The sequence below is a fragment of the Pectinophora gossypiella genome, chromosome 23, assembly GCF_024362695.1.
Source record: "Pectinophora gossypiella chromosome 23, ilPecGoss1.1, whole genome shotgun sequence".
Taxonomy (NCBI): Eukaryota; Metazoa; Arthropoda; class Insecta; order Lepidoptera; family Gelechiidae; genus Pectinophora; species Pectinophora gossypiella.
Window position 1 is genome coordinate 280,546 of NC_065426.1, and position 27,206 is coordinate 307,751.

At 38.7% G+C, this 27,206-nt stretch overlaps 1 protein-coding gene across 1 annotated transcript in view; it reads left to right on the plus strand.

The window, feature by feature from the left end:
* Positions 1–6,019: 6,019 nt before the first annotated feature.
* Positions 6,020–27,206, plus strand: part of LOC126377379 (doublesex- and mab-3-related transcription factor A2) — a 38,045-nt gene continuing 16,858 nt past the window's right edge. The window contains exons 1-3 of the mRNA XM_050025107.1: positions 6,020–6,124; positions 12,942–13,142; positions 13,957–14,074. Of these exons, the coding sequence (XP_049881064.1) occupies positions 6,020–6,124; positions 12,942–13,142; positions 13,957–14,074 (424 nt within the window). The remainder of the gene's footprint in view (positions 6,125–12,941; positions 13,143–13,956; positions 14,075–27,206) is intronic.

Sequence of the window (27,206 nt, forward strand, 5' to 3'; positions counted from 1 at the left end):
CATAAAATTAGAAGGTTAAACCAAGGCAAGTTTCTATAGCCCCATCTATTTATTTTTTTGGGGAACGTTCCTCATCAGTAATAGGTACCTTCGAACCCGTGACACTACGATACCTAAGTCACGCGTACTCCAAATAGGGCGAGCACGGACTTTGTTATTCTTTAATTTTTATTATGGACAGTAATGGGAATGTCCACCTGCAGCTGTCGGTCGGCTCTGGCGAGTTTTGGTGAGCACAGACAGTGAGTTAGTGCTGCCATCTGTCAGCCGCCACATGCTGACACTGCCACACTACTCATCATGAGGGTTGCTAAGCTAAACCATAGGATAAAGAATATAGAGGCTCCGGGGGACTGAGTCATCTTCTCTGGCCTCCACTGGGTCAATTGTTGTTTAGTGCGTCCTTGCCGCGGGGGTGGGCGCCTCTTCAGTAGCCCGGAGTGAGATGGTGGCTTGGCCTATACCTACGGGGTACCTATAACGTAGAATCCTTTGCCCACGGATATGGGTGGAGATCTCAACGGTTGCAGAAGCGGAGATGGGAGCCATCGGCACGGCAATGCAGGATGGAAGGGGCAAGTCACAGGGACTGTAACCTGGAACCTGACAGAGGGCAGCCGTAACTGTCAGTACTATTCAGAGGCGGAGGACAGGAGTCCTAGTACGGCTTTGAAATAGACATCATACCTATAACGCTGGTGTAGGTACCTACGCACTGCTCGGCCGATAATGAAGTAGGTACCTCGCCACACTGCTTTCTCCCCGCCTATTCACTCTTCTTCAAAACTAGAGTGCTAGAAGATCATATTATGGTCAAACGCTAACCTATTTTATATATTAATAAAAAGAATTATCAAAATCGGTTCATATACGACGAAGTTATGCCCGAACAAACATAAAAAAAAGAAAAAAAATATACGGACGAATTGAGAACCTCCTCCTTTTTTGAAGTCGGTAAAAAACAAAGACATAGTTCAAAGCAAAGAAAATCATGAATGGTGAAGTTTGTTTAGTGTTTGTCAACCCTACCGGCTAGGGGTGGTGATAAAAACTAGCTGATCCCTGATGTCCATGATGTATGGCCAGCAGAGTCGGGGGGTCAGTATGGCGACTCGGCAGATCCACGAAGTTCCAAATATGTTAGTACCATGTATATATATTATATTCTTACTTCAAACCGGGTGAGAGATCTTCATAGTCCCAATACAAGAAATACAAGAAATAGAATACAATACAGAGTACAATAAAGAGTACAATACAAGAAATAAACATAAAATTGCTATTCAAAATTCTAGATTAAGTAAATTAAATTCATCTTTTTTGTGGTTATGTATACGTTTTTACAATAAAATACCAGATAATATTTTAAATTTGTCAGAAAATAAATTTAAAGCTCATGTGAAGCTTACTTTATGTAAAAAAGCTTATTATTAATGACTACCTAAATGATAAAAATGTCTGGTATTGAATGTGTTCCTCTAGTTATTAAATAACTTGTAATGTATATCCTCATTGGTTTTTAAAAGATGTGTTGCTGTTGCAGTTTCTTGTCATTTCTTCTCCTCAGCCATAACACCTTGCGAAATGACGTAAATTCAAAAATGTTACATTGACCTTCAACAAGTTTATCCATGATAATTACGTTGAATAAATGATTCTGATTTCTGATTTCTGTCCCGTCCGGCTTACTTCAAAGACAGACAAAGTTATAATGTCTCTTTCACCCTAAGGTTGCCTGGAAGATATTGTAATTTAGCAATAAGGTCGCCTGTTGTACTTCTTCTGTCCCACTTGTAAACTGTTCTTTAGTTTGTGATTGCGCAATAAATTGTTTTGTATGTATTGTAACGTTCCGAAGTGTATGGTTTTGATAGAACTAAAATACTCAAGTAAGTATTTACTTCACCAACCCGCAGTGGAGCAGTGTGATGGAGTATGTTCCATGCCCCCTCCGGTTGATTGAGGGGAGGCCTGTGCCCATCATTGGTATGTTATAGGCCGTTTATGTTGTGTTTATGTTAAGTACCTACTTCATTTTTGAATTTCAATGAGTGTACCTACACTGCAACATTTTTTATATTTCTACGATATCTAGCGTTTCGTCATATATTTTGGTTCTTCAACTGAACTACTCTACTTACGATTACTTTGAGATAATTGGGTCACTCATAATATAGAATCTGTGTTAAAGTCAACCTTCCGCGAGGTGATGGCTGCGTGTTATGTTGTCGTGATTTGTAGCTCTGCCCGCCTTTATGGGCTATACAAGCGTGAACTTAGATTGGGCGTTGAATATTAAGCAATATACAAAGCTATATTACATAAAAACATCTCACGACGCGTCCTCATTGGGCCTTCGGCGTGCCGCGGGTTGTTCTCAATTCGAAACATTACCTTTGCGAAACTGTTGCAAATTCCGACCAATAGTAGCCGAGTATTTACGCGGCAACAGTATCAAGCGCTGTGATTGGTCGACACAGTGTAACGTTGTGGGGGCGGGAACACTTCATTAAGGCGCTTGCAGACGATACGTTGCGTTACGTTGTAGCTTTTTGCGTTGTGATTGTGGGGAGGCTTTGGGGGAGGGTCTAACTCGGGGTTTGTTTTAGCGTCTTCCGTTTTTACACTTGTCACTCCTTTTCCTACTGTTAGGTACTGATTTTTATATAATTACGACAATTTCTGATAATATGAATACGTTTAATATAACATTAATTTACCCAGTCGTTTATTCATCATATTTTAATTTGTTATTACAGACATAATAATCAAAATGGACATTGTATAAGATAATGCTCTTGCCCTCAATCTCATTTCAATAGAAAGCATTGTCTTGTGATACAGCGAGCTTTCTTGAAATCTGCCAATGCACTCGTTTATTGAAAGTCTTACCTAGATTGAGGATTTTTATAGGCAATGCGTTAGTTTTGTACCCTGTCACACATAAAACATTCATAATAGAGCGTATGTATTGAGACTGGTGGTACCTATGCTTCTGTCAGCTTAATTCTGATTTACGTAGCACACACCTACATATTACCATAGTTAACTGAAATTTGACTACACGACTGAAGATCTACAATTAGGTACTAACGCTTGCAAAATAAAAGCCTAGTCACTCCAACATGAATATTTCAATACAACAGCCATTCTAAAAGCAGAATACAATATACGTAAATTATCTTTGTAATGAAATTACTTACGTTATTTGATTTGGATTTTTGTGAGAGTAAGTACTTGAGAGCACTGTGTAATAAGCAATAAAAGTCGGAGCGAAGATGTATTGTAAAAGCGCAACACACACAGACGCGTCAGATGATATATATCGACATAGACAATAAGAACATACACGAGTTGGTGAAATTACTCCGACAACACAATATCCGCAGCGAGCAGACGTAGGACGTAAGATTCCTGTTTGTAGGAATTAAATAAACTGCGTGGACTCAGAATGTTTATATTGTATAGGAATATTTTTTTTAAATGTATTCTCAATTTATGCTTTAATTTGACAATGGTGAAGAATCTATAAACTCTACAACTATACGTACCTACGTTCGTACCTTTAAACTCTACCCAATCCAACTTGGGTAGGTAGGTAAGTTAAATACGTCATTCAGTACAAAAAGCAATAAATAGATCCTTCACAAACTGTTATTGACTGCAATTACTTAGGTAAATAGATAGATACGTATGTACAGTTAGATCATAAATGTAGTCAGAGTATCACGAACATAACAATCGATTACTTCTTATAGGATTTTTATTATGATACCTACTTAACATTGTTTTGACAGGTATAGTCAGAGTAGTGTTAAATAAACATTTTAAGAGAAACAAAGCACAACTACATAATTCGCAATCGTTTACTTTACTTCGTTAAAAGTTGACGCATCTGTTTACGCTCTACATCCCTTCAAGACATCTGCGCGCGGGGCAGCAGGGTGGGCAGGGGAGGGGGGGGGGGCTATATTCAAATTGCGAACATTTCATTTTAACGCTTGCGAAGATATTCGCTCGCTCCCACGCTCCCGTTGCGTGCGGGTAACAATTAAAATTGCCGATGTCGATGTTATAATAGATTTTTATTTTTGCATTTTATCAGCTGACAATGGTTTTCTTATTAGCCATAAAACCTACTGAAGTTTTTATATAGATATACTTATTAACTTATACTTTTTGAAGTAGCTATGGAAATCTTTTATTTTATAATTTAAATTTTAATTCTCTTCCATAGCGTTAGATTTCATTACGCCTAAAGCATACTTATAACATATTTAAACGACATGGAAGATCTTATTATTGATGAAATTAGACAAACCATCATTATAAAAAGCTTTGTAGTAATAAGTACAGTACCCATATTTAGCAACGAGACAAGGGTTAGTAATACAATAATTTAGTGCGCCGCCCTCCATACGAGCAGCTGCCATCGATAACTCATTCCCTTAACGGCCATCTCTAATACCAAGTTGAGACGTTTGCGAAATGTGAACATTTCACGAATTGATCGTCGTTGTGGAATTCTCATTTACGCCTCCTCTCTCCTGCCCTCGGGGCCGCCTCACCCCCTGCCACACCTGTCTCTAGGGGTGCTAGCCTGGCTATTGTTTTAGTGCATAAGTTTCAAGGCTTGTGTTTTATTTTCAGTGAAAGCTTATTAGGGTGGCTGTTAAGCCTGACGCTTGAATTCTATCATTTTCAACGGCGTATTGATGGCATATTAACTTTCTTGAGCGATCTCCAGTAAATTGTACCGTGACAGCGGGTAAAGGATAAACTTAATGAAGATATTAAAAAGTAGGTTACGTCTTTCGAAGAGGCTCCTGTCCTGATCCACCTGAGACCTTCATGGAAGGCTATAAGTTAATCTAAGGCTTTAAGTTATTAATCTTAAGGTTTACCTGACAGCGTGACACGACCCCAGATATTCAGTTATATATACATTGATAATTACACCACCACCCTCCTCCTGCAGTCTCATTGTAATTTAAATCGAATTCCCGTCGACAACTAAATTGAAATATTTCAATTTGGACGCACCTTCCGCTTCGGGCGTTCGACATTTGAATTTAATTCGAATTTAGAATTAAGATGGCTGCCTGTTAAGTTCCGTTTGCTATTCGGTTATCTGATTAATTTATTTGCTAAGAAATGATGATTCTAAATGAGATGTCGGACCTATTTAAATATTAAAATTATTGAAACTAAATGCAGTAAATACACATAGGTAGGTAGGCACGAGAGAATGAACGCGTCGAGATGAATTATCGCTATACGCCGATGGTACATGCATGGCGAACAATCAAGTAACATAATACTATCAGTAATGTCGGTCTCATTACCAAATAATGCCCTCAAAACATCCTTGAAAGGCCACGGGAGCCATTCAGCTCCGCATAAAGCCACACTGTCTAAACAATTAAACAAAACCCACAATAAATATTAAAAGAGCGGAATCCTCAACGCGAATAAACATAATTGTGTTTCTGCTCATTCAATAGAGCTTTGTCCGGTAATACAAAAACGAGTTCTCAAAAAAGTCACCTTTATAAATTAAGTTTCAGCATTTGTGAACACCAATCAGGGTCTGGAGGCGGGGTTCGTGCGCGTCGCCATTGGCGCATTCGCTCCTCTCAGCTGACAACATTTTATATAACCGGATGATACAACATATACAGTTAACACTATAGAGTGAGTGGGATAGCGCTACAGAAGGAATACAGTGTGTCGTTTCGCACTCGCGGCGTCTCGCTCGCACACATCCCCGGCAACTGTCAGTGTCGGTTGCCGAAAATGAAGCAACAGTGTTGGAAACAACTCGACGCGGAGAGGAGCTTAACAGTATCGCGTGAAGAGTGCGGACCGGGGTTGACTTTAGAACGTTTCAAGTTTTCAAATCTGAATAATTTATTGTTTTTAATCGGGAAGCTTATTTTGACTCTGTGTCGTTGGAAATGTTCAGTTCAGTTTGTGTTTGAGTTTGTAAATATACTATAGAGTATAAGTTAGCGATATTATGGAGATGTCGCTTCCGAACGGAGTAGATGTGTCTCAGCTGGTACAGCACCCAGTGCTCGCGGCCTTGCCGCCGTTCTTCCTCAGAGCTTCGGAGAGATACCAGGTACTTATATCTGTTATATTGTCTTATTATTTTACTGGGTTCACATTTGTGACCTAAGCTGTGTTGGATTGGTTTTCACTTCGCGGGTTAGAAGGTCAGTCAGGCAGTCGCTTCTGTAAAAAAACCGGACCCGAAAACGGGATAACGCCAGAGAGATGGTGGTTATCAAGATTGGTTAAACTTTTGTAAAATCCAATGCGCTGTAGCGCTGGCCCATTACTAGTAGTGGAACACTAATGGACCATTGTTTAGATTGTAGAGGCATTCTTTGTACTAGATCCTCTAATGTACTTGTGTTTTTTACACAATAGCCCATAGTAGTGAGCCATCAATGGTCCATCAATAGTGTTGTGAACAAGTGTCTTTAAAATACGCGTCAAGATATTTTTTGACATTTAAAGCAATAAAATAATATTCATAATTTATTAAGACAACTTATTGAAAATTCCCAAAACTCATTAAATTGTAGCAATTTAGGTACGTCATCAAATTAATGAACATCAATGGTTGTTAAACCAAATGTGACCAAATGAAAATTGTTGATTTGCGAAGAACCCTAAATTGGAAAATTACAAGTAATGTCTGTTGTAGGTAATGTTTGTTTTTTTATTTGATAAATAAGAGAGAGTAAATCAGAATTTTATTTAGGTAAGTATTTAAAACAAAAATGAAATATCAATTAAAATAAATCCTTAACTTCAAAATATTCCGATAATATTTACTGAAGTGCATATAGGAATGCGCGCTGCTCCACTGCTGGGTTGTGGAGCACTGTGACAGTTATGAGACGTCTTTTAGTAAATTTATTTTGAAAGTTAATGTTTCTACGAGTCAGTTAGATAACTATCCATTTACTTATAAAAAATAATAGAATTTGCAGTTTTCATTAACACAGTCGGCTCGACCGTTATAGGTACTCGTAGACGGCGCCCGGCGATACGGTTCACCTATCACGTTGATCTAATAGAAAGCTCGGTGAGGTGTGGGCACCTACTTAGTTCATCTTGCGATGGATGTACCTCTGACTACCCCAGTTGGGATATAGTCGTGAGCTTATGTTTTGTTATAAAAGTTAACAGCCGACGGATGTCTCTACCGTAATCTCGTCGCCGCGCCGTCGGAATCTTGCCGCAAAATACATCTCTACTACACACACCATAAACTCACGGCTATATTGCCACTTGGGGTAGTCAGAGTACATCCATCGCAAGATGAACTAAGTAGGTACCTACTTACCTGTTCATATTTCACCGAGCTTTCAATTAGACCGTGATAGGTGGTAAGCTGTCCATCCATAGAGAAGGCACGTGCCCCAGCAGTGGGAACGTTAATGGGCTGGTGATGATGATGATGATGAGGAGGTAAGCTGTATCGTCGTCTATACCAATACCGATGGTCCAGCCAACTGTGTTAGGAAAAATTGTTCTTTTTTTTCTGTAGCTTAATCTACGATAAATTAATAACTCATTGGCGCACAAACCGGTAGGTACATCTCTCTCTCTCTCTCTCTCTCTCTCTCTCTCTCTCTCTCTCTCTATTTAAGAGCTGCGCTCTTGTCGGTGGAGTAATCGCCATTCCTCTCTTCCTCCCACCAAAACCTTCACCTCCTGATACGACACGACCTGCACCTTCTCTTTTATTTGTTTCATAAATGTTATCCTAGGTCTACCCCTTCCTCTCTTTCCTTCAATTTTTCCTTCTATAATGTTTGTTATAAATGAATCATGTCGTATCAGGTGGCCAATCATATTTCCTCTCCGGTTCTCTATAGTCTTCAATATGGTCCTCCCAACCGGTACATCACTACGGGAATATAATGTAAAAATAAATAAATTAATGCATCTAAGGCTTTGATGAATGAGATTTCTTATTCAAACCTCATGAGACGTGGAAAGCTGGTGCGAACCTCGATACCGGATTTGCACCAATGATTTATTTTTCACTAACACTGTTGACTCGACCAATATAGACGGCTTTTTTTTCACGTAACTTCATATTCATATTTATTTATTGCATGTCACAAACATAAGGTGGAACATAGTAAAACGGTACATGTGACGCCCTGCAAGGGGACGACAATATAAAAGAGGCGACACTAGGTGCCTAATTGTAACTTAACTTATTGTAGATTTGCCGCAAATGGCATTAACTACTTGGCCGGACAAATGGGGAGCGCTGAGGGCTCTCACCCGGTGATTGTAGACGGCGATACGGCACCACCTATCACGTTGGTCTAACAGAAAGCTCAGTGAGGTGTGGGTACTTAGTTCATCTTGCGATTTAAGTACACTTAGGTTGGGTACCTCTGACTACCAAGAGTATCTATTTTGCTTACATGAGATGTTATGATTAATGAATAAAATTGAAATTATATCCGTGGTCCAGTAGTTGAGCGTTAGGCTCACCATCCAGAGGTCCCGGGTTCAAATCGCGATGGGGACACATCACAAAAATCCCTTTGTGATCCCTAATTAGATTAGAACATTACAGGCTGATCGCCTGATTGTTCGAAAGTAAGATGATCCGTGCTTCGGAAGGCACGTTAAGCCGTTGGTACCGGTTACTACTTACTGATGTAAGTAAGTAGTCGTTACATGATTCATGATGGCTCAACAGTAACTCTGAAACGGTTGATGTGGTCGGTAATCCATCTCTCAACTCACACGAGAGAAGGAGGTTCTATTTTTCAATGTTTTCCGGAATTCAAACTTACGATACTTTAGATCGTGTGGGTTCCTTTTTATCACAGTACCCATTGCGCTTGGTTACCCCATAAGTTACCCTATCATTATCTTGTTTCGTTCATTACAATATAATATTGTTACTAAATAACAATTTCCGAATGAAACAACAAAACAACAAATAACCACTCTCAAGTAACACATCCGTTACCGCAGTCGTGCAACACTATTTGTAATTGTAATCCTGTAATTATATTACAAAGATTACAATAGCGTATATTGTAATGTATTACAATTACAAAAGCGGTGTTGAAATTGAAACCGGTAATGTTATAGTTACATTTATGAATTTAATGTAATAATAGAGTGAGTTGTAAAATTATGATATCTTATTTTTTAATATCCATTACCATAAGCTTACGACTATATTCCAATAGGGGTAGTCAGAGCTACATACATCGCAAGACGAACTGAGTCCGCACGCTTCCCGGAGCTTTCTGTTAGACCAACGTGATAGGTGGCGAGCCGTATCGCCGTCTATAGTGGTCGAGCCAAATGTACACATACATACAAACATATCCTCACGCCCGTAATGCCTAATGGGGTGGGCAGAGCCACAAGTCATCAAAGACAACTTGCAGCCACTGTTGATACGATGTCGTAAACTGGATATGATGAACCTTATGGTGATAAGGGATCAGCCTATCGCCCATAACATTAGTCCATCATGTTAGAGGACACAATCCCTCTGTCGGTTTTTACGACATGCCCTGGAAGACAAGCAGCTGAACGTGTTCTATGTTTTTTATTTGCTCCCAGAAGAGAGAGAAAATTGCAGTTAATGTAAAATTAATAATCAATTCGTCGGTGCAAATCCGGTACCGCGGATTGAACCGGTGCTCCTCGTTTGAGAAGCCATTCGGCGATACACAGGGCCACAGTGACAGTTATTTTTAAAAGAAACCTTATTATGTGTTATGTAAAATCCCCTTCGGCCGCCTACGAAACCATTGCTATATAACCAGTTACATCAGAAGAAAAAATGCCTTGCTACGAAACTAGTTACGTACTTACAAGGAATAATGAGAATTACTTAGTCTGTTTTGTTCTCGTGGAGTCAGACATTAACAGTGTTACTACAAAACAAAGACTAAAAGATAAACTATGTTTAAAATATCCGTATACGAAAGAAGTCCCGAACGCCGTGGCGCTACTGTCGCAGATTCTGCATAAAATTATTATGACTTGTCAACTGTCAAGTTAGTTTCATTAAAATCCGCCGACTTCTTTCGTGGCGCGAAATACTATTTTAAACCTAGTTTATTTTTAGTTTGTGTTTTGCAGTAACACTGTAAGCGTCGAATGCGTTCAGCTAACTTAGTTCTCAATATATTACCGTCGCTTTAGTGAAAACCTTGTAGTCGCATTTAAAAATAAATACATTCGAATATAATTTTCTTTGACAGAACATCGAAACACACACGCTAATTTCATTCATTCCTTTTCCAATAAATGATTGACTTGATTTTAATTCGTATGTTAATGTAGGACGTTACAGGCTGATCACCTAATTGTCGGAAAGAAAGATGATCCGTGCTTCGGAAGGCACGTTAAGCCGTTGGTCCCGGTTACTACTTACTGATGTAGTAAGTAGTCGTTACATGAGTCATGTCAGGGGCCTTTGGCGGCTCAATAGTAACCCTGACACCAGGGTTGAAGGTGTTGGTAATCCACCTTGCAACCCACACGATAGAAGAAGAATTCTAATTGTCATCATCATCAATTTAAGAGCCACGCTCTTGTCAGTGCAACATTTTCCATGCTACTTTTTTAGGGAAAAATAGGACAGTGGTTTCCCTCTTGCCTTCCTCCCAGCAGTACTCTGTCTGACGCAAGTAGGATGGCGCCCAGAGTAGTCTATGTAATGTTATTGTATTCAGGGTAAAATATGAGACTACATTTAGGTACTTGGATTTAAAATAACGTTTTATTGCAAGATTTTAATGAAGTAAATGACATCAAAAAGTGACTTTTCAAAAAGGTGCTTATGTGGTTTTCACTATAAGGATACGTTGAGTGTGTTACATTAGCCATGTCGGTCACTGACCTCACAACTCACAACCCAAAGAAGAAAAAACTTAGGACTTCGGTAGCGAGCGAGTGTGGCTATAAATTGTCCTCCTTACTTTAGGCCCTCTATCTCTTGTCTATTTCGATAGCGGCGTGAGGGGTGTCTGCCTGTCCGAAAACACATACATAACCTCTTAAATTATAAATATATTGCAATTTATTTATTATTTACCTTATTTTTGTGTTTTATTGTTTACAATGTATCTATTTATATAATTTATTTCACCACAATAAAATATGTAATTTTATTTCAATGTCTCACGAGTAATATTTCTTTTGGTTTACAGTTAATTTCAAACGGAATAAAACAGGTAGGAATTTTTACATAATACATACACACGCCCGTAGACCCTGTCGGGGTAGGTAGAAGGTTCTACTGTAGAACCAGTCGCCAGAAACTTGCAGTTACTCTCTGTCATCATCATATCCCTAGTATTATCCCGTTTTTCACAGGGTCCGCTTACCTAAACTGAAGATTTGACAGGTGCGGTTTTATACAGAAGCGTCTAGTCTGTCTGAAATTCCAACCCGCGAAGGAAACACCAGCGCAATAGATATAGGTTACGTCACGAATCTTCGAAACGCATTTCCCGGGAATGTGGGTTTCCTCACGATGTTTCCCTTCACCGCTGAGCACGTGATAAACATTTATGATCAAAACATAAACATAAAATAAATGCTGCTTTTTTTGACATTACTTATTCTAGATTTTCCACAGATGGCATTAACTACTTGGCCGGACAAATTCAAATTCAAAAATATCTTTATCCAGTAGGTAGCATAGTTACACTTTGAATCGACAATTTTTACATAACCAAAGTCTCATCCGCCTAAAACTACTCCAGCTTCTCACAACCTGTATAGTGATGGAGCACTGAAGGCTCTCACCCGGTACAACGTTTAAGACAACAGGCCTGAGGGTGCCCAGTTGGGCGCGAACCTCGGCTCAGGGCGTCGTCTGAGAGGAAAAATATTTGAAAGAATTAGTCGACCCTAGTAGTCCGATAGCGATAAGCGCTGATTGAGGGAGCTGGTTTTCAAACCTGCGATCTCATATTGAAAGTCAAGCGTTTTTCCAGCTGGATTACCACAGCAGCTACAGTCACTCTTTGTAACTTCTGTAAAATAATCAGGTTTCGAATATTGGAGAAATAAGATTTAATAACTTGCGCCCTAAAGAACATTAATTTTGTAAAAGCTATTCAATGGTCGTTCACGCATGAGGGGTGCATCTTTGAATAGATGAGAGAAGGCGTCCCTACTTAATTCTTATTGATACCATTTTGTAATTTGACTTTTAATCTCTATTGATTGCGTTGGTTAACATTTTTAAAAGTGCTCATACATGAATAAAAGCGACTATCGACTAAGGAATGCAATTCCAATCTCGCGGGATCCCGATCTCGAAGACATTCGAAATTGACGGGATTGGGCGAATCTCCTTGAGTAATAATTTTTGTTTTATGCTGATTTCCAAAAAAAAGTTTATTATTTAGTTAGTAATAGGTATTGAACAATAAAAGCTTTTGTTTCCTTTCAAAAAATATTTTGTTTTAATTAACCTTACTATCACAAACAAGCAGTTTTCATCGTTTTCAGCCGCCTTGTAACTTTACATTATTTTTATGAACATGATGAACATTCAGGGATCTCGCGGATTTCCAATCGGAAATATGAATCCGAGGTCCGCGGGATGTCGAATTTGCGATCTCAAGTCGGGATTGCATTCCCTACTATCGACTCTACGTATAACATTTTATGACACGTAGTATATAACATTGTTTTCCTACCCTTGATTGTCCTCCCTTTTCAGCTTCCATACTTCTCCCTGTGCTGAGCGATCTATCTTATTCCATCTCAAACGCATCCACCCTGTGGAATTTGATGTGATCGTCTTGCGCGCGCTATCTGAGCATTACACGCTCACTCTACGAGCTTTACATTTTGTGTTACATTCCACCAATGTGTACGCGCCATTATATGTAATGTCTGTTGGTTGTCCGCAGAGGACGCCCAAGTGCGCGCGGTGTCGCAACCACGGAGTGGTGTCCGCGCTGAAGGGCCACAAGCGGTACTGCCGCTGGCGGGACTGCGTCTGCGCAAAGTGCACGCTCATCGCTGAGAGACAGCGCGTCATGGCTGCACAGGTACCTGTACTATTGTTTGATTATCTCCGAAGGGGTAGACAGGCAGGAGTAGTGTCACAGGTTCGAATCTGAACCACTGAATCCTAATTTAAGGGTGGATGATAGATAATTGCAAGTATTCCAATCATTTAATGCAGGATTAACAGGGTTCAGATTTTAAGGCGGCTGATATTTATGTATATTATATCGTATGTATCTATGTTCATATACTATATACATATATATACTTATTGTAGCACACGTAAACACACACACACACACACACACACACACACACACACACACACACACACACACGTTACTTTTAGCTTGATAAGTTTATACAAATTGTTAGCTGTGTTTACCTTTAATTGGTTACGCATTTAGAATAACACCTATGTTTGTTGCGTTGTAATAATGTTGTAACTGTTGGTAAATCTAATAAAAAAAAAATGATTTCATGTGGTTTCCAGGATTAGTAGACACCCGGTTGATGGCAATAAGCTCGCTCCCTATTACAAGGGACTTAAACATAGCTGGTGAGGAGTAGAGGCTACTATGTATTTAGTAGGTACACCTGTGTGTTTACCCTTCGGGGATACAAGTCACGAATTCTCAGAATATCCCGGAATTTTTGATAGCTGAAAAAACGCGGCGACGGTGCGGTTTGATCAAGCACATACATTTGTATGGAGGCGTTCTTGACAGCGACGGCATCGCGCGTTCTTTTCTTACAAATCTCAGCCGCCAACGTTTGATGCGCTGTCGTACAATTTGCGGCCTAATGCACGGGAGCGAGTGAGACAGAACTTTGTTGCTCATTCTTTGCAAAAGACTAACCATGACTTCCCTTATTCATCATTCGTCAATATTAGTTAATGGTTCTGACCATCAGGTGGCGTTGCGTCGTCAGCAGGCGCAAGAAGAGAACGAGGCCCGGGAACTGAACCTACTGTACGCAGGCCAGACTGCCGCCCCGCCGCACCACTACGACATGCCCGACGACTCGCCTGGTGAGCTTTTATACAGTTTAATATTATTTACATATTATGACGAACATAGGTAAACTGCAGTAGTAAAAATTTTCATGAATCTGGGGAAGACACATAACATAGGTTTCTGCCTTATTACAAAACGAAGACTAAATATATAATTACTAATACCAGGTTTAAATTGCCCTGGGGGGTTAAAAAGACCACATAGAAGCAATTCATCTAAAAAATCAATATTGCAATTTGACATTTGCGCATATAGAAGTAAGTGCGCAATGCAAACAAATGTCAAATAGCAATATTGCTTTTTTAAATGAATTGATTAAATGTGGCATTTTTAACCCCCTGGACACACCGTACAAAAATCTCATATTCACCGAATGTTGCCTAACGTGTAGTGCGAGTGAGACACAAACCGCGCGGTCTCTCTTTTACTTATTTGCGACTTAAGGCTATTTAAGACTCAGAAATCAGAATCATTTATTCAACTTAATTATCATGGATAAACTTGTTGAAGGTCAATGTAACATTTTTGAATTTACGTCATTTCGCATGGTGTTATGGCTGAGGAGAAGAAATGATAAGAAACTGCAACAGCAACAACATCTTTTAAAAACCAATGAGGGTATACCTTACAAGTTATTTAATAACGTAATGTGTTCACATTCAGTACTAGACATTTTTATCATTTAGGTAGTTATTAATCTTATAATAAGCTTTTTTACATAAAGTAAGCTTCACATGAGCTTTAAATTTATATTCTGACTTTAAAATATATGATCTGGTATTTTATTGTAAAAACGTATACATAACCCCAAAAAAGATGAATTTAATTTACTTAATCTAGAATTTTGAATAGCAATGTTATTTTTATTTTTATTTCTAACTAAGTATATAATATAATTGACTAAAATCGGCGATGCGAGTTGATGTGGGGGTTCTATGCTACGGGCGTAAAGTGCATGTAAACCGAGTAACTTGTTCTACCGTCTGTCTGCGAGGGAAGATGTAATTTCCTTGGAGCACGGAAGCGCCACAGGCTAGTCAAGATGGTGTTCTTGTGACTCCGATTCTGTTGTGTCGGACACAGTTTGTCATGTCAGATACTATGTCCTATGTAGGTGCTTAGTACGACGGGATTTTGGCAAAATTCAACCCCTAAGGGGATAGAAATGGGTGGCAAAGTTTGTATGGAACTTCTATTGTTTTAAAAGTAGGGTTCCAAATGACTAGAAAATACTCATTATTTAAAGATTTAAAAACTTATTTAATTATGTCATTTAGTTATTTAATTCAGAGAGAGAGAAAGAGATAGAGAGAGAGAAAGAGAGAGAGAGAGAGAGAGTTATTTTTGTCAGTATTATTCAGAAGTGGAGGACAGGAGTCATAGTACGGCTTTGAAATAGACTACTCTGGGCGTGTACGTAAACCACTGCCCTTTTTTCCTTAAAAATGTAGCATGGAGAATGCTACACCGACAAGAGCGTGGCTCTTAAATTGGTGATTATAATATATTTAATTGTTATTTTTCTAAATAACTCTTATACATAGGTGTAACAGGGAGTGAAAGTTTGTATGGGACTAAATGTTATTTTTAAAACTATCGGCTTCAAACGCACATATCAATAACTCGCGCGAAGCCTGTTCTAGCGAATGTGTATAAAAAAGTTACACGACTACAATTGCAATAAAAAAACACAAAAAATGACGGGTAACCGTGTGAGCAGAGTACCGACGACAAAAACAGTTGCTACCGTCAACATACAAACTGGGTAGAGTGTTGAAACCTGGTAAAAACCGACTGAGAGTATCCGTGGAGTGGTTAAGTGTACAACCGGATGGCAAGGGTATGACTGTGAAACGGATTTGAAAAACCGGATAAAAAGATACGAATGTACAGTCATGAGCAATATCATGTACCCACTTTAGAACCCTGTCGCACTATCATATTGGACATGGAGATTTATGGTTTAATTTGTCAAAAAAGTTAATGTGACATGGTATCAAAGTGTATACAATATTAGTACTCGTGACCGTAGTTGGTTTTTTTACTCTTTTAATTACTTAGACCTTTTTAATACGGGAAATCTTCCAAAATGTAAACCAAAGTTCGTTATGTAGTAAAAACCTCGTAAGCGCGTTTTTAAAAATTCACGTCCGCACGTGATTTTTTTTAACAGAACCTCGCAATAGACATGCTGGTTTCAATCATAGAAATACATACATATATAAACTCACGCGTATTTCCAACCGAGGTAAGCAGGTACTAAATAAATATGTTTTTATATTGTTAACACTTAAGTGTCTTTTGTCTAATTATAATGTAGGAATGGTAGGCTGAATGAAACGTAACGCAAAGGTGTGTGAAAGAGAGAGCGACGAGTGAGCGAGAGAGAAGAGAGGATTGCGGAATGACAGGGAAATGGCGGACGGTTGTTTTTAAAGAGGAAAACGTAGAATATTATAAAACGTTTTTAAATAAACAAAGTTAAAGAAATAATAATCGTTTCCTTCATGCTCTATCCCACATATATTATTATGAAAGTTTATATTGCAAGTTTCACGGCGCAATGGCGCTTCTGCACTGTAAAGTCGTGAAATGTAAATAAAAAAATAATTATTCAATTGAATTCCATTTGCTTCGATCCTGACACACTTCTCTTGCTTCCTCCACATTCATCAATAGTTTCACATACGCACGCTGGTTTAGAATAAATCGTACTGAACCTTTTCTAAAGACATCTCCAATTTGGTCAATTCTCTTCTTCTCTTCTATCGTGTGGGTTGTGAGGTGGATCACCAACCTCATCAACCCTGGTGTCAGGGTTAGTGACTCAAGTAACGACTACGTACTTACATCAGTAAGTAGCAACCGGGACCAACGGCTTAACATGCCTTCCGATGCACTGATCAATTTACTAATCATGTTGGAAACCTTACAAATCACTATACTTAATTGATATTTGGCTATTACCCCAAGACAGATCACTGCATTAATCCTATTAAGCTTGTAAGTATAATGTTAGTGATTACGCTACCAAAATAAAAAGTTAAAATAACCCGTCTTACCTTAACGCGGTTTATTCACGGCGCTGAGAAATCGTAACCAGCGAATGGCTAGTTTCATACATTTATAATTTAGTAACTGCATTCGAAGCAAGTTATAGGTAACCTTCTGAATGTAAACTTCCTGGTAGAGAGACGTACTCAGGCAATATATACGCTATACCTTGTTACTTTTCAGCTGGAATGGTAAAAAAAAAGTTAGTCAGGTGCCAGTTGGACTTGCGCACTGAAGGTTCAAAAACTGCCGTAAATTAGCAAAGATAACAAAGGTTTTTCGTTGTTTCGTTTTTCTAAACTTCTTGATTGTCTATGGGATGTACTCCATAGGTTTGTTTGTTTTTAAACTCTTTATTGTTTCAAAATACAAAGGAAGCACACAGTTGAAAAAAGAAAACAAAAGGAAGAAAACAGGAAGGAAGGATACAGGCACTTATATCGGTGAAAAACTGCCTGAGTTAATAATAATAATAATCTGCAATAGTCCTACACGAACCGGGGATTGTCTTTGGGTGCACTCCCATAGTGCATACAGGGATAATCGCCGGTTGGTGTCACACCTTTAGATTAAATTGTCGTAAGAGGCCTCTACGTGTTGGCTTCGGCCCCACGCACGCCTTCCAAAAGTCCGGGACATAGGTCCGAGATATGGAAACGACATACAAATAATAATAAGTTTACATATAATTTATCCTTACATAAAGCATAGGTTTTGTTTCCCCGGTTAAATGTTAGAACACAAGCCTCTAATGACCGTATCTTTGGATTGCGTCGATTTTACAGCTTCATGGACCGCAGATATAAGTATTAGATGTTAATTTCAACTTGATACCTCCACGCGAGTCTTCTCGGGTCTTGACAGACAGATAGATGGACAGACAACACAGCAATCCTATAAGATTCTTCGTCGATGTATGGAGACAATAGTTTTTTAACGGCAAAGTTCTGACTTTGAAAAAAAATACGATTATCTTCTAAACTATTGTGTTCACTCTGGTGAACGGGCACCTTCTGGGCGAGCTCGCCCCATCTTAGGCCTCGTCAATGCTTTCGGGCAAGTCTGGGACCAAGAGCAAACCCATCAAAGGTAAAAAAAAGAGTCCCTTAGAGATGAATATTAACTTTGTTAATATACGGCTCATTTGCATTTGCTAATATACATCAATATCGATAGAGTAATCTCTTTATCTATAGAAATATGTATGTACCTTTTAAGTAAGTTTACGGACGACCGTTGTGTCAGTGTAGTTTACCGTTCCCACCGAACTCACATTACTACAGAAATAAGTAAATAAAAGACAGTGGGACCCCGACTCTAAATACGTACCAGTCTCCTCACTCGTAACGTGGAAAAGGTCATGCAACGTTTGAAGTTGCGCAAATTAAGTAGCAGCCGCGCGAAACATACACATTTGTATGAACTTGTATGAATTTGTATGGATACTGCAATTAACTGCTTGCTAGTGCTGTACGCGACACTCAGACTAAAGAGAAAGAACTCTTTCCTTTAATTCGCATCAAAGTTAAAAGCTCGTAGTTTAAGTCTCAAAAGGCGTATTTAGACGGTAGCAAGTTCATGTTTACACCTTTGAATTTTGTTCTCACATTCGTTTTATGAAATGTCTCGAAACTCACTCCCTAAAGACGCGTAAGTGTGAGCGAGAGCGCTGCCCCTTACTCCTTGACGACTTACCGCCATTTTTAACTAAACTAAGACCCAGAGGGGGTGAGGTAAATCTAGTTATAAATTGGCGCGGGGCGGCGTAACTATCCAGTTACCGTTCTATAAGTAGGTAGTAGTACTCTTTATTCTGACAGCTTCCGTGGTCTAGTGGTTAGAGCGTTAGGCTCACGATCTGGAGGTCCGGGTTCGATTTCCGATGGGGACATTGTCGAAATCACTTTGTGAGACTGTCCTTTGTTTGGTATGGACTTTTCAGGCTTGAATCACCTGATTTTCCGAAAAAGTAAGATTATTCCGTGCTTCGGAGGGCACGTTAAGCCGTTGGTCCCGGCTATTAGCCGTAAAAACACCTCCACCAACCCGCATTGGAGCAGCGTGGTGGAGTATGCCTCCGGTTGATTGAGGGGAGGCCTGTGCCCAGCAGTGGGATGTATATGGGCCGTTTATGTACTCTTTATTCTATGCTTTTAGCAAAATCATGTGTTAGCCAAACTAACGACAGAATTACAAAGTATTTTTGGCAGTGAACCAAATAATTGGGATTGGAATCTAAGATAATCAAATCGGCTCCCAATCTAGAGGAGTCGAACTGGGGCCGCTAGACCATGGAGGTCCGGTAAAATAAACAGATGAATATGACAGACCACTGCGCTTTGGAGGTATGTGATCTAACCTGTCAGACTGGCAGACGCTTTCATAAAAACCGGACCTTTCAAGTCTTCAGGTTAGGTAAGTCACGACAAAAAAAAAAAAACATATGCGTGCCACGAACTTGTTTCCCAAAAAGAACAAGCTGGGCCTCTTCAAAGGCAGAGTGAAGAGGCTTATTCTAGATAGAAAGATAAATAACATACTTTATTGAGCATAATGGACACAAAATATAGAGATAAGGACAACATATACAGAAAAGCACAACAGGCGGCCTTATTGCTCACGCAGCGATTTCTTCCAGGCAACGTTTAGGTACAGGAAAATTTTGTACAAATATACCTAACAATAGCGGGTTAGTGCAAAAAAACAAACCCGGGTGAGAGCCTTCAGCCGGGTGAGAGCCTTCAGCGCTCCCCATTTGTCCGGCCAAGTAGTTAATGCCATCTGCGGCAAATCTACAATAAGTCACGTCAAAAAAAAAACAAAAAAAAAACTACCTACCTACATAAAATAAGTACATTTAACTATACATAAGGTAGGTAGTTGAGCATACCAAATCTCAACCACATTGGCACTTAACAACAGGTTATATTGTGGTCAAATGCTTGCCTCTCCATCACTAATTTAAGAGCCACGCTCTTGTCGGTGTAGCATTTTCCAATTTTGTCTACCAAAGGCTAATTCTTTGACTTCCTTGTAGGGCACGACGTTCGCCTTCTCTTTAATGTGTTCCAGGATGTTAAGAAGTTGTTAGTTCTTCGTGGTCTTCCCCTTCCTCTCTTTTCTTCTATATTCCCTTCAATGATGCTTGCCTATCTTTTAAAAAAGTACGCCACGGGTACTGGTAATGTGGGTCTGCCCACCCTGATAGCGCGCGTGAGGTGTGTCAATATCTCAACGTCCTTAATAAAGTCAAGATGTTCGCAATGGCCATACTGACTGGATCATAATATTTGACGAGCGCGTGCCGGCGGCGGCGCAAGATACGAGCGGATAGTCGTAAAGTTCAGAAAGTTGTATAATTTAGAAATGGCTAACAATAACGTCGTCTTTGTGCTTATTTTATCCGTTTGTACTTCTCTAACCTACGTATTATTTGTGTACATAACATAACATACCTAACAAAAACAGCCTAGGTATTAGTGATGTGCCGGATCGTTAAATATGTATATCCGCGGATACGGATCTGAATACGGATATTTAGTGTAAAGATCCGCGGATACGGATACGGACACGGATCTTAAAAAAAAAGATTAAAGTTTTAGTTATTTCATTGTTATAAAAGTGATATTTTATCTTGCTTTCATAATAAAGATCTATCTATCTAAATTTTTGCAATATAAAGGTGCCAAATATTTGATTTTAAGAAATAAAAACAATCTGAGTGGAATTTTATAGTTTTTTATTTAATAATTCTACTTAATCACCTGAAAAAGATCCGTAAAAGATCCGCGTGAAAAGTAACGGATACGGATACGGATTTTTCTTTTATGTCGGATATCCGCGGATACGGATATTCGGAACATCACTAGTATATACGTCCCACTGTTGGCCACAGGCCTCTCCTCAATCAACCGGAGGGGGTATGGAGCATACTCCACTGTTATTTGTATAATAAAGAATTGTTGATTGATTTTGGCTAGTGCCTACTAGAGTACTTGAGTTGTGTAGCAGCAAAATAATCCGAGTGACGTTATAGCTAATACATTGCAGGCTTGAATCACCTAATTGCCCAGAAAAGTACGATAATTCCGTGTTTCGGAGGGCACGTTAAGCCGTTAGTCCTGGCTATTAGGCGCAACAACACTTTCACCAACCCCCATTGCAGCAGTGTGGTGGAGTATACTCCATACAGGGTGTTAGTAACATCCTATTCAGACGATGATTCTGAGTTGATATCAAGGGGGTTTTTCTGTCTGAAATTTCATGAAAATTTTAGTGTTTTTAAAATTATTGAATCATGGTCTGAATCATTCCTAACAGTTTTCATTACGATGTTACTAACACCCTGTATTAACTGCTGTAGGCTGCTGCCTTGTCCCAAACAACCTCATATGAACTTGACTACACAGGGTCGTGCTGGAATGCTGCAAGTCGCCGCACTGTATCGTCGCAATGTCATTATAGTATCACCATAATATCGACCACTACCAGGGATGTGTCGTTCCTGGGAATATTTCCAAAATGGGAATGTTCCTGTTGTAAAAAATATTTAAAAGTAATAATAATAATTATTATTATTTATTTCAAATAGCCTAATACACAAGTAGGCCTTTGGCGGCCCAATAGTAATGATAGAAGAATATAACCTTTGGCGTTACGTCGTTTTTTATACCTCTTGAAGTTTTCAAGGTTAGAGGAAATAAGCATTTGTTAGGCCACCTTAAGCCTCATCTTTCTAACTTACCCGTTAATTAATCAATCAAATCAAATATACTTTATTGCATACAAACAAAACATACAAATATCTAATCAGGACCACCACCGCCTTATGATCAGTGTAATAAACATTCTCTATGCTTTTTGTAATTGTTTGTGAAAATTTTATAAATGATGTTATGCTCTTGTTTTTACAATACAATACAAATATACTTTATTGCACCAAAACAAAAAGATTTTTTTTTGTGTGTGGCGTCCTTTTATAATAAACAATTTCTAAAATAAACTAAAATAATAAAAATACTCCCGTAAATACGTTTCGATAGCTTCCGAACACTCCACTTCACAGCACTATTTTTTTTACGGTTTCGCTACGCATTTAGTCAACAGCACTATCTCTATCTAAAAGTAATAAAATGTATAATAGTTAGTAATAGTGTGAACGTGAAGTGTCACAGGAATGTGCACTCATAAGAATGTTCACGCATTAAGGGGAGATACTCGATTACATTCTTAGTAAGAGCAGCCTCTTATACTTACCGCAGAATGAGGCGGTTGTTACTGGGACACAGACGATTACAAACTGTAAAATTAAGAAAGAAAGTCTCTACATATTCGAAGTAGTAAAATACGTAAGGCAGCATTTAATCGAATATAAAAGAGTTGGTAGAGCACGATTACAAGATCGGTTATGTACTAGGACCTGGCTCACAAAAACAGCACTGTACAGAAAAGGCGTTCTCTCCATGGCTCCTAGAATTTATAATCAGGTTCCAAAATCAATTAGAGACATAACATGTGATTTGACATTTAAAAAGGAACTATTTACGTTTCTGGTAAACAACACCTTCTATTCAGTTGACGAATTTTTTGTCCTGAAATGAACTGACTTAATCTTTTATACTCTAACTTATATATTATTGTGACAATTATTAATAATAAATTTATATCTTTAATAATGTAAAAAATATAATATGGTATGCATAATTAGTACAGAATTCTAATGTTTAATTCGTTTATAATATTAATGTTTAATTAATTTATGTTTGTACGCCGACTGGCAGATCACAGCGCTCTAACCTATATATATGTATAACAACCTACTCTACCTGTGTTTCACAAATAAATCAATTTGTAATTTGTAATTTGTAAGTATTTAATACTTATTAAAGTACGCAGTAACTAGGTAGTAGTAGAGAGGACTAAGATTGAGAAGGGAATTTTAAGTTGGATTGGATATGTAGAGCGGATGAATAATAATAGGATTACGAAAGCGGTGTTTAAAGCGAAGGTTGATGGTCGGGCAGACCTAGAAGGACTTATATTAACCAAATTGAGGATGTCCTTAGAAAACTTTCAGTACGATCTACTCTGAACCGGCGTGCGTGTATGAAACGATTGAAGTGGATGAAGCAAGAGAAGTGTGTCAGGATCGATGCAAATGGAATTCCATTGTGCCTGCTTACTTCGGTGGGAAATAGTGAGTTTATGTATGTATGTGTATTTAAAGTACGCCACAGTAATAATAGAAAAACACCAGGAAAAAAAACCTACCCAAAAGGACACAACAGAAACGCAAATAGCAAAAAAAAATATAACTCTAATAACCGCCGAGCATCCATAAACTCTATGACAGTGGAAGGAGCGAAAGTGGTGTGTTAGGATCGTAGTTTTTAGAATTCCGTGGTCTGCCTACCCCGACGGGAAATAGACGTGATCTTATGTACTTATGTATGTATAAAAAGAAGTAAAATGTTGATCGTAACAGTCAAGTTCATAGACTCGAAGACTTCTATTGTGTTATTAAGGGTGGTATTACTAAACTAATCTCAGCTTCGAGACTGCCCTCAAGATCATGTCAATGTGATTGTTCTCATATAAAAACAGAGACTTGAGCATGATCTTGAGGGCAGTCTCAGCTGAGATTCGTTTATTAATACCACCCTTAATAACACAAAGAAACCTTAATTATTTTCAACACACTTGCTTGTAAAGTAGTTCTTATTTCGCCACCTTTAGGTACACTTATTACACTGCTCCACTGCGGGTTAGTGGAGATGTTTGGGCCAGTATCCCGGGGCCAACGTCTAACGTGCCTTCCGAAGCACGGAATCGTATTAATTTTTCGTACAATCAAATCATTTGATTTCTAAATCAGGTGGTTCTTTACATTTAAAAAGTATAATTTAATCAATTATTGCCCACTCATAGTCGGTAACAATTGGATTACTTTTAATACGTTCGTAATGAAATATTTGGTATTTGTACGCTATTGTGATCCCCCTGCCGGTAGGGTTGTCACGCAGAGAATCAATTTAATTGAACAGAGCAACGGGGGATCCGGGTATCAATTGAACGAGATCACTTTATTACACACAGGCGTGATCCATATCGGGGTAGGCAGGGCTAAAAGGCGTCGATAGCAAAAAGAAAACTCAGTGTAACTTACTTAGCGACATTTAATGTAGCCACATCGAAGCAATAAATTCATCTACGAAAGCAATATTGCTATTTGACATTTGTTTGCACTGCGCACTTATTTTTATATGCGCAAATGTCAGATTGCAATATTGCTTTCTTAATTGTATATATGACCCATTTAAATAACTAACATAGAGTAAGTATAGGAAATTACTAACCATTGTATGTTAATTTTAAGGCAATTTATTTATTTAATTATAATTTATTAAATGTAACGAATTGTATGGGCCTGGTTGCCTGAATAAAGAATTTGAATTATTATTATTATTAGATGAATTGCTTCGATGTAGCCATTTTAACTCCCCAGTTCATTTTCTACAAAAACGTTCATCGATGTGCAGACAGAAGACAGATCTAAACCGTGAAGAAATACGTTTTAGTTTATTCATTTAACTTATTTAATTATAATAAAGAGAAATGTAGTAATATGTGCGACATTTCGTCACATTTTTCTATGACGTCACAGGTTGCTTTTTCATACAAATTACATAGTAATTTCGTATTTTGACGTTTAGTGAAAAGTATCTGATTTGACTAGTTGGAAATTAGCCTATAGGGGACGAGCGTTTTGCCAATAACCGGGCACAAAACCTGAAAAATTCGTGAACTCACATATCTATGATCCAGATATGAATCTTCTTCTAACGTGTGAGTTGTGAGGTACCCCATCAACCCTAGTATCAGGGTTACTATTGAGCCGCCAAAGGCCCCTGACATGGCTCATGTAACGACTACTTACTTACATCAGTAAGTAGTAACCGGGACCAACATCTTAACGTGCCTTCCGAAGCACGGATCATCTTACTTTCGGACAGTTAGGTGATCAGCCTTTAATGTCCTAACCAAACTAAGGATCACGATGTGATTTAAGTGTCTCCATCGGGATTTGCACCCGGGACCTCTGGATGGTGAGGCCAACGCTCAAACCACTGGACCACGGAGGCCGTTCATATGTCATGAATCATTCAGTGGTTTGAAGCCTGAGCCGAGATTCGAACCCGGGACACTGCGATGTTATTTATCCGTTCTCCGAACATTGCTATCACGGATCCTTGACCATCCAAGACCCATATCAGATGACACGCGTGGGGTAACAAACCTAAAGGGAGACATTTGTTGTGTAATCTTATATTGTCACAATTTGGAACTATTATCGGATTTTGTTACCACATTTTGCACAATTTTAGGGTCGAAATAATACTACTGACAATTTTTTTCCATCCATTATGGCATGAATTGGGCGACAAAAAAAATCACTTTATATTCTATTAAGATAAGATATTTATTGCATTCCTGATGTTAAGGGATTAAGTAGAGTCTAATTTGGTCCATAAAAATTTTAAAGTTCTAAGTGCTTACTGCCTCTGACGTTGGTCTAACAGAAAGCTCGGTGAGGTGTGCGTACTTAGTTCATCTTGCGATGGATATATGTACCTCTCACAAAGTGCTGAGCTTATGTTATGTTAAGGGAGAAAGTAACTATGTGCCGTTAGATACATTTTCACGCTTGGATACCTGGGGATTAAAGACGCCACATTGAAGAAATTCATCTAAAAAAAAAGCAATAATGCTATTTGACATTTGTTTCCATTGCGCACTTACCTTTACATGCGCAAATGTCAAATTGGACGGATTTGGATCTAAATTGGCATAATAAGTATAAATATTTAGATCGATAACAATATGTAATTTAATTTTTGACGTTCAAAAAGCGCTAACTTTGTAAGCCAATTTTGAAAAATAAATATTTCTGTGTTTTTTGATTTTGATTTTTTTGATATTCAGAGATGAACATGGGTTACTTTCCAGGGATACAGACATACATAAACTCACGCCTATTCCCCACCGGGTTAAGCAGGGACTATGGAATTCCATTTGCTTCGATCCTGACACAATCGTTTCATACGTAGATCGTACTAAACCGTTTCCAAGGACATCTCCCATTTGGTCAATGTACGTCCACTTAGGTCTTCCTCTGCCAGCCCTACCATCAACTTTCCAGAGATGATTATTTTATTTGCTTTTTACCGCTTTAAAACCGAAGTACACTCAGACTGATTCTCGGGCAAATTGCTAGAGTCACCATAGATTTAAAATTTTCCAGAAAGTCAAGGAGAAAAACCGTAAAAGAATAATTGCCCGATTCCTTTCAAACGCAACATGAACGTGGTTAAACTTACCCTTACTATCATATCCCTCAGCCCTCTCAACCCGCTCAAAGATATTCAGTTATCTTCAAGTGTTCACTAACCCTGGGTTACTATCTCCACTCCAGCGCATAAACATCCACTTACTCATCCCTCCGTCTCGCTCACACTCATTAAAAACCGTATCTCGCATCTCATTCACAATCCGACACCATTTATATTTCAAGTGGCACTTAAACCGTATATCCATCTCGCTTGCTCTTATCGAAAAGCGTATCTTTCGTCCTGTGGTCAGTAATGCAACGGGTGTACAAAATGGTATGATTTTTCTTTCTATTCAACCGGAGAAGGGTTAACTCGTAGCTTTTGATCGTGGAAAAGCGGATTTTTTTTTGTGGTGTTTTAATATAACTCTATCCGAGCCCTATTCATGGCTAGTTGGTAATCATCATTCGATCAAGTAGGTACCTATTGCAGTGCTATCAATATTGATTTACGCTCGTCCGTTATTATAATCTCTATATAAACTTTTTATACTCATAATGTATGACCTCACATGTTTGACGGAAGGGGCAAGTCACAGGGACTGTAACCTGGAACCTGACAGAGGGCAGTAGTAACTGTCAGTACTATTCAGAGGCGGAGGACAGGAGTCCTAGTACGGCTTTGTAATAGACTACTCTGGGCGCCATCCCACTTGCGTCAGACAGAGTACTGCGGGGCGGAAGACAAGAGGGAAACCACTGCC